The sequence below is a fragment of the Bombina bombina genome, chromosome 2 (genome assembly GCF_027579735.1).
Source record: "Bombina bombina isolate aBomBom1 chromosome 2, aBomBom1.pri, whole genome shotgun sequence".
NCBI classification, from domain to species: Eukaryota; Metazoa; Chordata; class Amphibia; order Anura; family Bombinatoridae; genus Bombina; species Bombina bombina.
This window is the reverse complement of record NC_069500.1, coordinates 608011391-608029308: the sequence shown is the minus strand read 5'-3', so window position 1 is coordinate 608029308 and position 17918 is coordinate 608011391. Positions and strand designations below refer to the sequence as shown.

Below are 17918 nucleotides of genomic sequence, written 5' to 3'. Positions count from 1 at the left end.
AATAAATTAATAAAGGATAATTTAGTAAGCAAAAGAGTGGAAAAGCATAATTTCTTCAAAATCTACACCTACAGGCCTAGGCCAAAATACTCTACTATACTCACATAACATCTTTAAGCTAGGAACATACCTTTCTCTAATTTCTACTTTATCTGTTTCTTTTTCTGTCACTTGCATTTGTTCTTTCTCTGCATCACTTGGAGATTCAGGAACTTCTTGTTGCCCCCTTACCACACCAGGGTATATCTCGTCAGACTCATTAAAAGTTTCATCTTTTTCACATTCGTCATCAGACTCTGTTGAGGAACTTTCATCAGAACTTGAATCATCACTTGATGTAGTTTCATACCTAGATAAAAGAAAATACTTTCAGAGACACATGGAAGCATATATAATTGGTAATAAAGCATTAATTAATTAATTCTGTCCATCTACTTACAGGTTGAGGTAGTTACAGGCACAGGAAATCTGATTTGTGCTTTCACCACAAATTATAACAAAGAAGTTATAACAAGTGCGTGTAGTTCTTCTGTGCACAGCCATAACGGTAAATCCACACAGATGCATTTCACTTTTGAAAATAAGCAATTTTGTAATATACATTAGAAAAAATGCTTCTAATACAAGCTATAGCTGTTTCAAAATTGTATTTAAGTATGCACCATGCACCAGCATTTTAAACACAGCGCTTGCTCAGAGAGCCTAAGGCGCTTAGTAATGACTCAATTTGTTAATTGCTGACATGATACAAGTTCCACTGGTGCTCTGAGCATCTGCAATACTTAAATTGCTGGTGCATTGAAAATATCTAGTGCTGCTTTTAACACTAAAGCAATGGTAACTTTTACTAGAAGCATTTTTGTCAATACATGTATATTACTAACATGTTTCTATTCAAAGATGTCATTCATCTATGTGCATTTCCATTTTGACAGGTACGTCCCTTTAAGTATACTACATTATATTATTATTTTTTTGTTGTTGTTGTCTGTTGCTTGAGCATATACTTGTGAATGAGAAACATCAGCTGAGACTACATAAAGCACAGTAAGGATATAAGACAATACTTAGCTCAATACGATAGAGTTAATATTGTGTGACTATAATCCCTTAAAGATGGCTTTAATGATTAACACTTTCTGTTGACCTTTTGTTTTTTTACTTGTCTTGTCTATACAGTTACCTATGCGCACATTATTCCCAACTGTTATTTTCATTAGTGGAGTCCTTGAGGTCTGATAGGAATATGCAAAATAAAATAGAGGTGTCAGACAAACTTCAGTACTATCTTAGCCCTTGGTGCTTCCAGAAGTCACTTGTGATTAACTAATTCAGCAGTAGAGTCCCAACTACAAGTCCGTACTTCCTATAAATTGTTATTACAAATAAAATGTAACATCTTCCCCTCCAAGAAGCCGTTTTGTTTACTTCAACTTTCTGTCAATCAATACAGCCCACAAACAAAACATTACAATTTAAAACCTTGCATAGTCACCTTCAACTTTATCTACAGAACCCTTCAATTGAGTTGTTTTATAATAAATCTATACATAGCTTTCACCTTGATACCTGGACTGTTCTTAAAGGAACAGTCAGCACAGTAGATTTGCATAATCAACAAATGCAAGATAACAAGACAGTGCAATAGCACTTAGTCTAAACTTCAAATGAGTAGAAAAAAAATTTTCTGACAATTTTAAAAGTTATGCCTTTTTCCACTCCCCCTGTACCATGTGACAGCGATCAGCCATTCACAAATGCATACACGTACCATGTGACAGCCATCAGCCATTCACAAATGCATACACACTTATTCTTGCACATGCTCAGTAGGAGGTGGTGACTCAAAAAGTTTAAATATAAAAAGAATGTGGAAGTAAATTGGAAAGTTGTTTAAGATGGCATGCGCTATCTGAATAATGAAAGTTTAATTTTAATTGAGTGTCCCTTTAAGTAAGCACATTTGCCCCTAGTCCCTGAACTGACAGATTTATAAGCAAGGAACGCAACATACATGGTATTGCTTTAAGAAATGAGCCCCAAGTATTTATGGCACCCGTTGTACACCTCTGTAAATAACACTTGTGCTACATATACACTCAGGATATTAATGATGATATAATACAAATTTGCAGGATCATCTAGTGAAATACACAGACACTGCAATGTGCTCAGTCCTTTTTATGAATAATTTCAAAATAACTGGCGAACGCTTTTTTTTTATAAAATGCTGCTTACCCTCCATTTATACCAACAAACTGAAGATTTTTCTTTGTATTTGAAGACTCCTTTTTCTCATCCGTTCTTTTCATTATGGACTTCAGTGTGACCTGGCCACTTGCATTTACTTCAAAAATAAAAAAAAAATATCAGTAAAATAAAAACAATATGGTTTATCATATTTTAACGGAGGAACATGAACTCAAATAGAATGAGAATGAATACTTACCATAAATGTCAGAAGCAAAGTCTTCATCCGTGATCTGCATTTGGTTATGAAGACCGGAGGGAAGCGCTGCACATAAGTCGTCTGTAGTTTTCATCATACTGAGCATATCAAGCTGCATGGCACCTGATCTCTGATGAAGACCAACAGGTTGAGAACCAGAAGTGGCATTGTCGTTAACTGCTCGAGGATCAAGCTGAGGTCCTGATAAAATGTAGAAAGATTGCATTTTAGTCATTCGTATTGTTTTTCTGTTTTCAAAGAATTTTTATTTTATTTTTAAGATAAGCATTGTACAGAAAGGTAACACCATTGTACGCAGCAGTGTTTCTCCAGTCCAGCCAGTCCTCAAATACCATAAAAAATATGACCTGTTAGGGGTACTTGAAGACTGAAATTGAGAAACACAGTTATACAGAACATATCAGTGCAAAACAAATACAACACTGGAACTGCACTCAGAGTAATATTGAATGGAACCTCTGTTTTCAAAATGTAGGCCTTACTAATAGGGATATGAAACCCAATTAATTTCTTTAAACAACTTTCCAATTAACTTCTATTATCAAGCTTACTTCATTCTCTTTGGTATCCTTTGTTAAAGGAACAGCAATGCAATACTGGAAGCTTGCTGAATACATCAGTGAGCCAATAAAAATAGAGCATATACATTATGTGCAGCCTCCACTCAACAGCTAGCTCCTGAGCCTACCTAGGTATACTTTTCAACAAAGTTTACCAAGAGAACAACTGCAAAGTGTAAATAATTTAATCAAATCTGTAAATTCCAAATTATACAAACCTTTTAACAAAAAAACAAAAACAAAAAAAACATAATTTATGTAAGAACTTACCTGATAAATTAATTTCTTTCATAGTGGCAAGAGTCCATGAGCTAGTGACATATGGGATATACATTCCTACCAGGATGGGGCAAAGTTTCCCAAACCTCAAAATGCCTATAAATACATCTCCCACCACACTCATACCTTAGTTTAACGTATAGCCATGTAGTGAGGTGTAAAAAGGAGTAAAAAAGCATACAAAAAGAGGAACTGGAAAAAATAATGTGCTTTTAAACAATAAAAAATCATAACCACCAAAAAAATAGGTGTCTCATGGACTCTTGCCACTATAAAAGAAATGAATTTATCAGGTAAGTTCTTACATAAATTATGTTTTCTTCCATGTAAGTGGCAAGAGTCCATGAGCTAGTGACATATGGGATACAATACCCAAGATGTGGAAAACCACAAAGTCACTAGAGAGGGAGGGATAAAATAAAAACGGATATTTCCGCTGAAAAAAATTAAATCCAAATAATAATTAAGTTTTCTTAAATAATTTCAAAAAACTCAAATTGTAGGCAAAAGAATCAAACTTTGACAGCTGCCTAAAGAACCTTTCTACCAAAGACTGCTTCTGAAGAAGCAAATACATCAAAATGGCAAAATTTAGTAAATGTATGCAAAGAAGACCAAGTTGCTGCTTTGCAAATCTGATCAACTGAAGCTTCATTCTTGAAAGCCCAAGAAGTGGCAACTGATCTAGTAGAATGAGCTGTAATTCTCTGAGGCGGAGTCTACCCCGCCTCCAAATCAAAAGTTTCAACCAAGAAACTAAAGAAATGTCAGATGCTTTCTGACCTTGCTTGGAACCAGAAAAAATAACAGACTAGAAGTCTTTCTGAAATCCTTCAACATTTCAAAGCTCTTACCACATCTAGAGAATGTAGACATCTTTCAAGAGAATTCTTAGGATTAGGACACAAGGAAGGAACAACAATTTCCCTACTAATGTTGTTAGAATTCACAACTTTAGGCAAAAATTTGAACAAAGTCCGTAAAACAGCTTTATCTTGATGGAAAATCAGATAAGAAGACTCACAAGAAAGAGCCGACAACTCAAACTCTTCTAGCAGAAGAGATAGCCAAAAGAAATAGCACTTTCCAAGAAAGTAGTTTAATATCCAAAGAATGCATAGACTCAAAGGAGGAGTCTACAAAATCCTTAAAACCAAAATGAGACTCCAAGGAGGAGAAATAGACTTAATAACAGGTTTGATATGAACCAAAGACTGAACAAAAAACAGTGAATATCAGAAAGTTTAGCAATCTTTCTATGAAATAAGACAGAAAGAGCAGAGATTTGTTCCTTCAAAGTATTTGCAGACAAACCCTTATCCAAACCATACTGAAGAAACTGTAAATCCTAGGAATTCTAAAAAAATGCCAAGAAAAATTATGAGTGGAGCACCGTGAAATATAGGTTTTCCAAACTTGATAATAAAAGTTCCTTGAAACAGACTTACTAGCCGGTAACATAGTGTTAATCATTGAGTCAGAGAAACCTCTATGACTAAGAACTAAGCGTTTAATTTCCATACCCTCAAATTTAGAGATTTGAGATCCTAATGGAAAAACAGCCCTTGAGACAGAAGGTCTGGCCTTAAAGGAAGTGGCCAAAGCTAGCAGCCATACATCTGGACAAGATCTGCATACCAAAACCTGTGAGGCCATGCTGGTGCTATGAGAAACACATGAGATTGTTCCATTATGATCTTAGAGATGACCCTTGGAAGAAGAACTAGAGGTGGAAAAATGTAAGCAGGTTGGTAAAACCAAGGATCTGCTAAAGCATCCACCATCTCCGCCTAAGGATCCTTGGATCTGGAAAGATATCTGGGAAGTTTCTTGTTCAAAAGGGAGGCCATCAGATGTATCTCTGGAAGACCCCACATCTGCACAATCTGATGAAACACATCTGGATGGAGAGACCACTCCCCTGGATGCAAAGTCTGACGACTGAGATAATCTGCTTCCCAATTGTTTACACCTGGAATATGAATCTCAGAAATCAGACAAGAATTAGACTCTGCCCAAGAAAGTATCCAAGATACTTCTTTCATTGCTAAAGAGTCCCTCCCTGACAATTGACATATGCCACTGTTGTGACATTGTCTGTCTGAAAACAAATGAAAAGTTCTCTCTTTAATAGAGGCCAAGCCTGAAGAGCTCTGAAAATAGCAGGGAGTTCTAAAATATTGATTGGTAACCTCGTCTCCTGAGGTTCCCAAACCCCTTGTGCTGTCAGAGACCCCCAGGCAGCTTCCCAACCTGTAAGACTTGCATCTGTTGTGATCACAGTCCAGGTAGGATGAACAAATGAGGCCCCTTGAACAATATGGTGATGGTCCAACCACCAAGACAGAGAGAGTTGAATGTTGGGATTTAAGCATATCAGTTGTGATATCGGAGTATAATCTCTGCACCATTGATCAAGCATGCAAAGCTGCAGAGGTCTCATATGAAAAACGGGCAAAGGGGATCGCGTCTGATGCTGCAGTCATAAGACATAAAACCTCCATGCACAAAGCCACTAAAGGGAATGATTGAGATTGAAGGTTTAGACAAGCAAAAACCAATTTCATTCGCCTCTTGTCTGTTAAAGACAGAGTCATGGACACAATCTATCTGGAAACCTAAAAAGGTAACCTTTGTTTGATGAATCAAGAAATTCTTTTGTAAATTGATCCTCCAACCATGCCTTTGAAGAAACCATAATAGTTGTTTTATGTAAGATTCTGCTAAATGAAAAGACTGAGCTAGTACCAAGATATTGTCCAAATAAGGAAACACCGCAATGCCCTGCTCTCTGATTACAGATAGAAGGGCACTGAGAACCTTCGCAAAGATTCTTGCAGCTGTCGCTAGGCCAAATGGAAGAGCGACAAATTGGTAATGCTTGTCTAGAAAAGAGAATCTCAGAAACCGATAGTGGTCTGGATGAATTGGAATATGAAGATAATCATCCTGTAAGTCTATTGCGGGCATAAAATGCCCTTGCTGAACAAAAGGCAGAATAGTCCTTATAGTCACTATCTTGAAAGTTGGGACGCTTACAAAACAATTTAAAAACTTCAGATCCAGAATTGGTGTGAAAAATGTTTCTCTTTCTTTGGGACAATGAATATATTTGAATAGAACCCCAAACCCTGTTCTTGGAGAGGAACTGGTACAATCACCCCTGAAAGCTCCAGATCTGAAACATTTCAGAAAAGCCTGAGCCTTTACAGGATTTTTTGGAACATGAGAAAGAATCTTTCCACGGGAGGTCTTACTCTGAAACCTATTCGATACCCTTGAGTCACAATATTCTGAATTCCTGAAATAATTTCAATCTGCCCCCACAAGCTGAACTGGATTGAGGGCCGCACCTTCATGCAGTCTTGGGGGCTGGATTTATTTTTTTATAAGGCTGGTCTTAATCCAATTTGAAGATGGTCTCAAATTGGAACCAGAGACCTTAGGGGAAGGAGTGGTTATTTGTTCTTTACGAAAATGATTAGGAGCCTTAAATTTACCCTTAGACTTTTTATCTTGGGGTAAAAAAACTCCCTTCCCCCCAGTGATAGTGGAAATAATAGAATCCAATTAAGAACCAAATTCTTACCCTGGAAAGATAGATATAGTAATCTAGATTTAGATACCATGTCAGCATTCAAAGATTTCAAGCCATAAAGCTCTTCTATCTAAAATAAATAAAGACATAGATTTAACATTGATCTTAATAATGTCAAATATAGCATCACAAATTGAAATGATTAGCATGTTGAAGCAGAAGAACAATGCTAGACAAATCAGAATCTTCTACCTGATGAGCTTAACTGTCCAACCAAAATGTTTAAGCAGCAGCCACATCCGCCATAGATATGGACGGTCTAAGAATATAACCAGAATTTAAATAAGCTTTTCTGAGCTAAAATTCAATCTTCCTGTCTAAAGGATCCTTAAAAGAAGTACTATCTTCCATTGGGATAGTAGTATGTTTGGCAAGAGTAGAAACAGCGTCATCAACTTTGGGGACTTTTCCCAAAACTCTTAATTAGCCACAGGTAAAGGATATGACTTCTTAAACCTAGAAGAAATATTAAAAGAAGAATGAGCCTTAGTAATCATAACAGAAACATAACAGAAACAGCATCTGGATTAGGAAAAACCTCAGGAGCAACCTTAGGAGGGTTAAAAACAGAATTTAAACGTTTACTGGCTTTGTTATCAAGAGGACTAGACTCTTCAATACCCAAAGTAACTAACACTTCCTTCAACAAAGAACGAATATAATCAATCTTAAACAGATAGGAAGATTTGTCAATTTCAGAATCTGATTCAGGATCCTCTGAACTAGAGAGATCCTCATCAGCAGAGGATATTTCAGTATGTTGACGGTCAATACAAAGTTCATCAGAATTATCAGCAGTTTTAAAAGACCTTTTATGTTTATTTGAATATCAGGTACATTAGATGTTGAAGGAACAACAGAAAATGTATTTGTACTAATAGAAACATTATCAGCATTCAACAGTTTGTCATGACAAATACCACATAATTGAGCTGAAGAAATAACATCAGCTAATTTACAACAGACACACTAAGATTTGGTAGAACTGTGTTCATGCAGCATGGTTTCTACAGCAACATCAAAGGCAGGATCAGACTGAGACATCTTGCAAAATGTAAAAAGAAAAAAAACGTTTAAACAAAATATCCAATTTCCTCAAATAGCAGTTTCAGAAATGGGAAAAAATGCTTAAACTAAAGTAAGATGCAGAAAAATAAGCATCATAACTCTTAAAAATATAAAGAGAACCAGAAGACACCCATCCACATATAGCAGACAGCCAAACCAGTGCTGAAAAATATAAGCAGAGGTAATGGTATAGGAGTATAACGTCGATCTGAAAAGGGAGGCAGGGGATGAATCCCTGCGACCGATTACAGAGAGCCTTTGAATAGATTTCCCATGGGTGAAACCATAAAATCAATAGGCAATACTCCCCTTACATCCCTCTGACAAACACTGTACTCAGAGGAATTGGGCTTCAGAATGCTTAGAAGAGCAAATAACAGAAGAAATCAAGCACAACTTGCTTCACCACCTCCATAGGAGGTAAAGTTTGTAAAAACTAAGGTATAAGTGTGGTGGGAGGTGTATTTATAGGCATTATGAGGTTTGGGAAACTTTTCCCCCTCCTGGTAGGAATGTATATCCCATATGTCACTAGCTCATGGACTCTTGCCACTTACATGAAAGAAATATAGATTAAACTAACATCAGCTTTCTGGATGAAGTTGTTTCCCAACTCCACCAAGCACCACATATATGTTAGTACTGACTGAGGGCCAGATTATGCTTGTGCAGTATATAGCTACAGGGTTCTTACAGAGCAACAGTGCAGTCACTAGTGATTGGCTTGTGATCAAATATAAAGCACATACAAATAGAGCAATACCCTTGCATGTAATAGCACCAGCTGTTAATTCTAAAGGGGGCTACTTAGCTACACTATAATAGCAATATTAGTGTCCTATGGTTGATGCTACTATGTGAAGTTGGTCAGCCCATATATTTGCCTCCAGGCAGCCTACAACTGAGAGAAAAATATATGTTTCACTGCACTAAGTTCACCTCACCACAATTTATGCTAACTGTTTAGCCCCTTAAACTGTAACTATTACTTACTGTAAACCCCAGCCCCAAATGCTTTAGATTCAAACAGTGACCGTGCCCAAAAAGCCTGGTCCCACTGCTCAATCCTCCCTAATCTAAGACACCCCTGCCACATGATCCTCCCATTGTCACTAAGGTCACCCAACATCTATCTTAAAGGGATAGGAAAATCAAAATTAAACTTGCTTGATTCAGATTAACCATATCATTTAAGAATATTTTTTTCTCACAATTAAACAGATAATCATCAAATACTGTTATATACGAGATGTCAACTTGTTGTAAATGTTTGCATGGATACGTTTTGTTGTATCAAAACAATTAACAGTCACTAATTGTATGTCACATTATCGATGGGATTCAGCAATATATCCAGTATGGGTATTTGTGGATCTCGGTGATATTGAACATAAGTACATAATAAATTATTTGTTTGCACAGCAGCACATCAGTGTTAAGTCTGCTCTCAGATCATAGGGTAAGGGTGGGTGGTAGGAGAAGAAACAGGAGGAAGAAGAAAATCCTCCCTTCTACGTATAAAGACCAGAGCGGCAGTTAAAATTCTTATTATTTGTGTAGCCAGGTATTCCATATTAGCCAATAGGTGTCCATCTGATCAATCGAGTTGAAAAAAATCTCTCTCCATGCTGGTCATGTAGTCAACCACTGCGCCAATTTCTGCAAGACGCGGGGGTTCAGGGGATTTCCACGCTCGGGCGATGCACAACTTAACTGACGTGAATATGTATATCAGCAATCTCCTCGACATTTGTGGGGTAGTATTTTCTATTATATGTAACAAGGCATTTAAGACACTTTTAAATTCTCTTTCAAATGTGTTTTCGTTCTCTTGGTATCCTGTGTTGAAAAAGAATACACACATATCCTACACTAGTGGGAGCTAGCTGCCGATTGGTGCCTGCACACATTTGTCTCTTATGATTGGCTAACTAAATGTGTTCATCTATCTGCAAGTTGTGCAATGCTGTTCCTTCAGAAAAGAAAAATAAGAGAATAAAGCAAATTTGATAATATAAGAATATAAGTAAATGGGAAAGTTCTTTAAAATTGTATGTTCTACCCAAATCATGAAATAATTTTTTGGGGGTTTCCTGTCCCTTTAACAAGGTTATACATAATAAACAAGGACAGAAGAAAAACATTCTAAAATGATTGTCTAAAATTGCGACATAATAAAGCCTTTAATAATTAAGACTGAACATAGAGTCTTTTTTGTTGTTTCTACTTACATAAACAATTGTTTCAACTATTAAACATAATAATCAAGAAAATTGTTACCATGTATAGAACACAGATCAATCAATAATAAATAATAATACAGCTGACAAACCAAAAGAGTAACAAAGGAAAAAGCATATCTAATGGAATATAAAACATCTATTTCAGGGTGCCGAATCCTCTGTTAAAGGGACAGTCTAGTGAAAATAAAACTTTCATGATTTAGATAGGGCATGCAGTTTTAAGCAACTTTCCAATTTACTTTTAGCATAAACCTAGGTAGGCTCATATGCTAATTTCTAAGTCTTTGAAGGCCGCCTCTTATCTCTTAGTGTATTTTGACAGTTTTTCACAGCTAGACAGAGCTAGTTCATGTGTGACACATAGATAACATGGAGCTCACTCCCGTGGAGTTATTTATGAGTCAGCACTGATTGGCTAAAATGCAAGTTTGTCAAAATAACTGAGATAAGGGGGGAGTCTGCAGATGATTAGATACAAGGTAATCACTGAGCTAAAAAGTATATTAATATAACAGTGTTGGTTATGCAAAACTGGGGAATGGGTAATAAAGGGATTATCAATCTTTTTAAACAAACATGTTCAAGTAGACTGTCCCTTTAAGTATAGTGAAATGTACATGAACTTACAGTATTCTGCACAGAATACTACAGAGTAAAAGAGACCAGGACAGTGTGTATACATATAATTTACAACGCAGTGCAATTGTAGATATATAGTATGCAAATACAAAAACAAATTATGCTTACTTGATAATTTTATTTCCATCTGTATAAGGAGAGTCCACGGCTTCATTCCTTACTTGTGGGAATACAGAACCTGGCCACCAGGAGGAGGCAAAGACACCCCAGCCAAAGGATTAAATACCCTCCCCTTTCCCCTCACCCCCCAGTCATTCTGCTGAGGGAACAAGGAATAGTAGGAGATATATCAGGGTAGAAATGGTGCCAGAAGAACAAACAAAAATGTTGGTCCGCCCAACGGAGAAAATGGGCGGGGCCGTGGACTCTCTTCATACAGATGGAAATTAATTTATCAGGTAAGCATAATTTATGTTTTCCATCTTAATATGAGGAAATTCCACGTTTTCATTCCTTACTTGTGGGAAACATATACCTAAGCTCAAGGACATTGAATGAAAAATGGGAGGGAACAAAAGAGGCGGACCCTATTCTGAGGGCACCACAGCCTGCAAAACCATTCACCCAAAAGCTGCTTCAGCCGAAGCAAAAACATCAAATTTGTAAAACTTTGAAAAGGTATGTAAGGAGGACCAGGTAGCCGCCCTACAAATCTGCTCCATAGATGCCTTTTTCTTGAAGTTCCAAGATGAAGCCACAGCCCTGGTTGAATGAGCCGTAGTCCTCTGAGGAGGCTTATGACCCACAGATTCATATGCCAAATGAATAATGTTTCTCAATCAAAAAGTTAGGGAAGTGGAAGAAGCCTTCTGCCCTCTGCGCTTCCCAGAATAGACAACAAACAATGCCGAAGTCCATCTAAAATCCTTCATGGCCTGAAGATAGAATTTCAAAGCCCAAACCACATCTAGATTATGAAGTAATCGTTCTTTCGAAAAAGAAGGATTAGGACACAAGGAAGGAACCACAATTTTCTGATTGATGTTACGATCAGACACAACCTTAGGGAGAAACCCCAACCCAGTGCAAAGAACAGACTTGTCCGCATGAAAGACTAGGTACGGAGGCTCACATTGCAAGGCCGCCAACCCAGAGACTCTGCGAGCCGAAGCAATAGGCAATAGAAAAAGAACCTTCCAAGACAGTAGCTTAATGTCAATTGAATGCATATGCTCAAATGGAGCTCTCTGCAAAACCTTAAGAACCAGATTCAAACTCCAAGGAGGAGCAGAATGTCTAAACACAGGCCCGATTCTAGACAGAGCCTGAACAAAAGACTGAATATAAAGAAGCTCAAGGAGCCTCTTGTTTAATAATACCGATAGAGCCAAGATCTGTCCCCTCAAGGACAGGCTATCTGGACAGAGCCACCAAGAGAACGATTCTCTCGACTGGTTGTCCAGAGAAATCTGTTGAGACAGATCCAAGTGGTCACTGTTCCATTGCCTCAGCATGTACAGTTGAAGAGGTCTGAGGTGGAACCTGGCGAATGGAATGATATCTATGCTAGACACCATGAGCTCAATTACCTCCATACACCGGGCCGCAGATGGCCTTGAGGAGGTCTGGAGGGCAAGACAATTGGAAGTAATTTTGCAACGTCTCTGGTGTGTAAGGAATATCCTCATGGATATGGAGTCTATTATCATGCCAGGATGTCGTCCAAGTATGGCAATACTGGAATACCTCTGGACCTTGCTACCGTGAGCAGAGCCCCTAGAACCTTCGAAACGACTCTTGGAGTAGTAGCCAGACCAAAAGGAAGAGCCACAAACTGGAAGTGCTGATCCAGAAAGGCGAATCTAGTGATCCTTGTGAATTGGCACATGTAGGTAAGCATCCTTAAAGTCTTGTGTAGTCATGAACTGTCCCTCTTGAACTGAGGGCAGAATAGACCTTATCGTCTCCATCTTGAACGATGGGATCGACAGAAACTTGTTAAGGCACTTTAGGTCTAGAATCAGGTGAAACGTACCCTCCTTCTTTGGGACCACAAAAAGGTTCGAGTAGTACCCTAGACCTCTTTCCGATAAAGGTACCGGCACAATTACTCCTAGGGAGGAGAGATCCCTCATGCACCCTAGAAAAGCATCAAATTTTTCTGGTCTTTAAGACAGGTTTGATAAGAGGAATCTGCCCATGGGTGGATGAAATTTGAAACCTATCCTTGTTCTGCTTGGATTTATTCCAAGATTGAGGTGGTTTTCAAGTTCCCTTGGACTGATCAGGCTTCGCAGAGGGCTGCTAGCGTTGGAATTTATCCAAACAAAAGGGACGAAAATTAGGATCTTGTTCTTTAGGTTTATTCTTTTTATCCTGCGGTAGAAAGGCACCCTTGCCCCCAGTTACTGTGGATATGATAGAGTCCGAACAGAATCTTCCCCTTAAATGTAAGGGAAAGCAATCTAGATTTTGAAGTCATGTCTGCAGACCACGACTTCAGCCAGAGAGCCCTACGAGCTAGAACAGAAAAACCTGATGTTTTTGCATTCAGGCGAATAATCTGCATGGTAGCATCACAGATGAAAGAATTAGCTACCCTCAAGACCTTAATTCTTTCCTGGATCTCATTGAGGGGAGTTTCCACCTCTATCATCTCCAATAGAGAGTCGCACCAATAGGTAGAGGCTCCAGCTACCGACGTTGCTGGCTGGAACAAGTACCCTGTGTGCTGAAACATTTTCCTTAATAGAGTTTCTAGCTTCTTATCCGTGAGCTCCTTAAATGATGAACTATCCTCAAGCGGGATAGTGGTGCGTTTAGCAAGCGTGGAGAAAGCTCCATCCACCTTAGGTACCAATCCCCACAATTCTAATTGAGAGTCTGCTACGGGGAACAATTTTTTAAATGAAGAAGAATCCAAGTCTCTCCCATTCATTCGTATGAACCACCCTGTCCTCATAAACCTTGTCAAGCTTAGAAATAGAAGGTTCCTCTGGTAATGTAGGTTCCGGAACCTCTAACGTAGCCAACACTTCTAACAGGAAGCGTAAGTGCTCAAGCCTAAATCTAAAATCTGGTTCCTCCACAACCGGAGGTTTAGAAGCAGCAGATTCCGACCCAGAAAGAGCCTCCTCTGAACTATTAGAGACGTCTTCATCAGCGGATAATCTAGTATCAGATAAATCCAACAAATTGGCAGATGACCCCTGGGAAGGATAGCAATATTTGACCTTACGCTTGCGCTTAGCAGGACGAGGTAAAGCACTGAAGGCCACAGACACTGCTGATTGTAACTGTTCAGAAAAGTCTGGTGGTAAAAGGGCCCCTCACGGCGGAGGATTAGCAGTGCATTGGGAGGCTGTATGTGTAGTAGGAGATGATTGCAGGGAAAGCACCTCACGTGGCGGAGACTCTTCAGAGGTGGACATCTCAGTGGTATTAAACATCTTTGTTTTTTTAGATATAACTACCTTATCGAGGCATGTGAAACATAATTGAGCAGGTGGATATACCATAGCCTCCATACAATAAAAACAGGTAATAGAGTACCCTCTAACGCATCAGAGTCCTCCATAGTTTGCGCTTTTAAGATGGACAGCAGAACAAGAGGAATGGCACCTTTATACCCTCCAATGGCCGGGGGGACCTCACAACCTCCTAAGACCCAGTCCTCCACAGAGAAACTGCTTCTCCTGTAAACCGCATGGTCAGAAAAGAGGAAGTCAATGAGACCACACCAAGTCACATGGAGTGCCATGCAGGACCGCCCCTGCTCCAAGAGAGAAACACGCCAAGTAATAGACCGCACAGTATCTCAAAAACTAAAGTAAAAGTTAAATGTTTCTGCCTGAGCCTCATCTCACACATCGCAGCATAAAACATTATTAAGCAAGTTATGTATAAATCCCCCCTGTTCAATAATCCCCTTCCGGAGATATTAACCCTTGATTCCATACAGATAAAGGAGCCACACTGTGACCCTGTCTTCTTTACATTATCATATGAGATAAAATTAAACAATGTTACCGGAATCTCTACAGTGGAAAAGACACACATACTCTCAAGTTTGACAGTCTTGTAGCATCGCACCTGACATGGACTTGAATGATAGAAGCAGGCAGTGAAACTCGTCAACAATGATTGCTTAGGAGCTGTTAATACTAGTCTGGATGGTTTTGCAGAAAGACTGTCCCTGCATCTCCAGACCCTAACATTCGTCAATGCTCTCCCTGAGAGGCTGGCAAGACTACTTAAAACTCCAGTCCCATACCGAAGCGTACTACCCTCTGACTCTTCCGACACCTCTCTGCCATTCTCCTGTGACGAAAGGCAAATAATGACTGGGGGATGAGGGGAGTGGGGGAGAGGTATTTAAGCCTTTGGCTGGGTTGTCTTTGCCTCCTCCTGGTGGCCAGGTTCTGTATTCCCACAAGTAAGGCATGAAGCCGTGGACTCTCCTCATATTAAGATGGAAATTACTTTAAAACTGACATATTGTAACATCTGGCCCTTTAAGAGGTGTTAATATTCTCCTTCTTAGGGCTATTTAAGGGCTGCCTTTCCTTAAATCACTGCTTGGTATTGAAGTAATCTTACTACTTTGTTAAGCCATACTAATTTTGGATTTGTTACAGATATTTCTATATCGTTATCCTCTGTGGACATTTAAACATTTTTTTCTCAGTAACCAATCAACTACTGTTATGGCTTTGGACATTGTCAAAGATATATCTCAGAGTTCCTGCTTGTTTTGGGTTACGTGCAGCCGTATCATCTCCCAGCTGATTCATCTTTGATTCCTGTGATGTCATTTCTGAGCCGCTCAGCTGTTCGGCGCATCGCTCCCACGCTACTCAGTTCTGCCTGACCGGCTGGTGAGGTTGTATGTACTCTAACTTGCAATTGAATCTCATTCTTGCTTACAAAATATATATAAATTCTGGTTGATATCAATCTTTTACTTTAAACTGCAGTAATTAAACAGGAGAACTTATTTATAATTGTGCCTACATTTTGATATATTTATCTACCATCTCCATATCATTTGCACATTTGATAAAGAAGCTATCCTGCAAATAAAACACCACTCTTATGATTTACTAGACATGAAATTCAAATTCAATTCATGTCTAATATATATTATATATGAGACACCTTTTCATACAAATGTGCATAAAATATGAAAACCAACATTTTATTTCATGAATGTTTGAAGAGACACTTTATTGAAACAAAACTTTATTAACACATATAACCCAAATTATTTATTTCATGATTCAGATAAAGAATGTAATTTTAATCAATTTTCCAATTTACTTATTTTATCTCATTTGCTTTCTTTTCTTGGTATCCTTTGTTGAAAAGCATACCTAAGAATGCAAAGGAGAAACAATGCACTACTGGGAGACAGCTGGTAAATGCACATATATGCCTCTTGTCATTGTTCACCTGACATTCTGCTAGCACCCAGTAGAGAATTGCTGCTACTTCAACAAAGGATACTAAGAGAGTTTAGCAAATGTAATAGAAGTAAATCGGAAAGATGATTAAAATTGTATACTCTATCTGATTCATGAAACAAAAGTATTAGGTTTCATGTACCTTTGATTCTGTTTTAATAAAAGCCTCACCAAACAACAAACCTCAGATTATGATTATGGGAAGCTCAGCCAATTTCAGATCTACTTATCAGAATAGCTCTCCACATTACAATGGAAAGTCTGCCATCTGAAATAAATGTTTGATAAGGCAACAGCCACATGAATTAGCTTATCCTGAGCAGCCTTTAAACTATTTTTTTTTTACCCCAGTAAACATTTGTTTAAACTCTAATAAAGTATGAGGTCAAAAGTGGGCGAGTCAGATTCTTTAGCAGGAAAAGTCAGAAAAGGACATTATGCCTGACTGTTTTTGCTACATGATGATTGGTGAAGATGTATCATCTCCAGATAAGTTAACTAATACTGCATCATTAATAAGCATCAACTTAAAAAAATATATAAAAAAAAAAAAAAAGACAGAGCTTGAGTGATAAAGGTCATAACTATCTGTCAAATAATCTGTATACTTGTGAGGGCCCAGAGCGGGTCATGCTTGTTTGGAATGGGAGGAGGTGGCACTTTGCTTCCCACTGATGAAGAGCTAATAAAACCTTCCATGCTCAAGAGGTTAAACACCTTCTGCTTAAGATTTTCAAGCAGTGCAGCTCCTGAACAGAACATGGCCAGTTAGGTAATTAGGGGCAGCAGTTGCCTATAGCAGACAATCACCAGCTAAGATCTGCTCTGATACTACAAGGATTACAGCTCTTGAGCAAAAATGTAACTGTAAATTTATACTCTTTGCAAGGGTTAAACACATATGCCCAGATTACAAGTGGTGCGCTAATGCTAGCATGGGACGCAATAGGCAATATCACTGGCTTGTGCTAAAGTTAGCGCAAACCTTGATAGTACAAGCTCCAAAGTGTGTGTGTGTTTGATTTTAAAAGGACTTTTTAATGCAAAAATTGGGTGCTCTTAATCAGAGCATGTGATTTTGTTCCCATTACTTACTATCTAGATTACAAATTGAGTGATAATGCTTTATTGCTCATGGGCCTTATAAAACTCAAGCACTGGTATTACAAGTTGAAAGTAAAAAGACTTAGTGTCATGATACAATCATGTGGAGTAGTTAATACCTGGATTGGCTACCCAGCAGAGCCATAAAAGGAGCAGGGAAAAAAGATGTGCTAAAGTAAAAACTAACCTCAAAAAAGACATAAGGGTGGGTTCTCGTGGACTCTCACAGCCATGAAAAAAATAAATTTAGCAGGTAAGCATAAATTATGTTGCCTTTCATACAGGTAGTGAGAGTCCATGATTTATTACTCCTGGGGACTTATACCCAAGCTATGGAGTCCACAAGTAATAACAAAGGGAGGAATTTAAAAAAATATATTTTGTTCACTGAGAAATTAAATCCGCGACCCCAATATTTTTTTTAAAGCACTTAAAATATATTAAATAGGCAAAAAACTTAAGACAGCCACCTGAAGAACCTTTTTTTACCAGAGACTGCTTCAGAAGAAGCAAAAACTTCAAAAATAGTAGAATTTTGTAAAAGTATGCAAAGAA

The 17918-nt window shown here is 38.2% G+C and overlaps 1 protein-coding gene across 4 annotated transcripts in view; it reads right to left on the bottom strand.

The window, feature by feature from the left end:
* KANK1 (KN motif and ankyrin repeat domains 1) overlaps positions 1 to 17918 on the bottom strand; it is a 292497-nt gene that overhangs the window by 35555 nt on the left and 239024 nt on the right. For all 4 annotated transcript variants that reach the window (XM_053702537.1, XM_053702535.1, XM_053702538.1 and 1 more), the window contains 3 exons: positions 2450 to 2650; positions 2239 to 2347; positions 131 to 349 (listed from right to left, as the gene is read on the bottom strand). In XM_053702537.1, coding sequence (XP_053558512.1) covers positions 131 to 349; positions 2239 to 2347; positions 2450 to 2650 — 529 coding nt within the window. The remainder of the gene's footprint in view (positions 1 to 130; positions 350 to 2238; positions 2348 to 2449; positions 2651 to 17918) is intronic.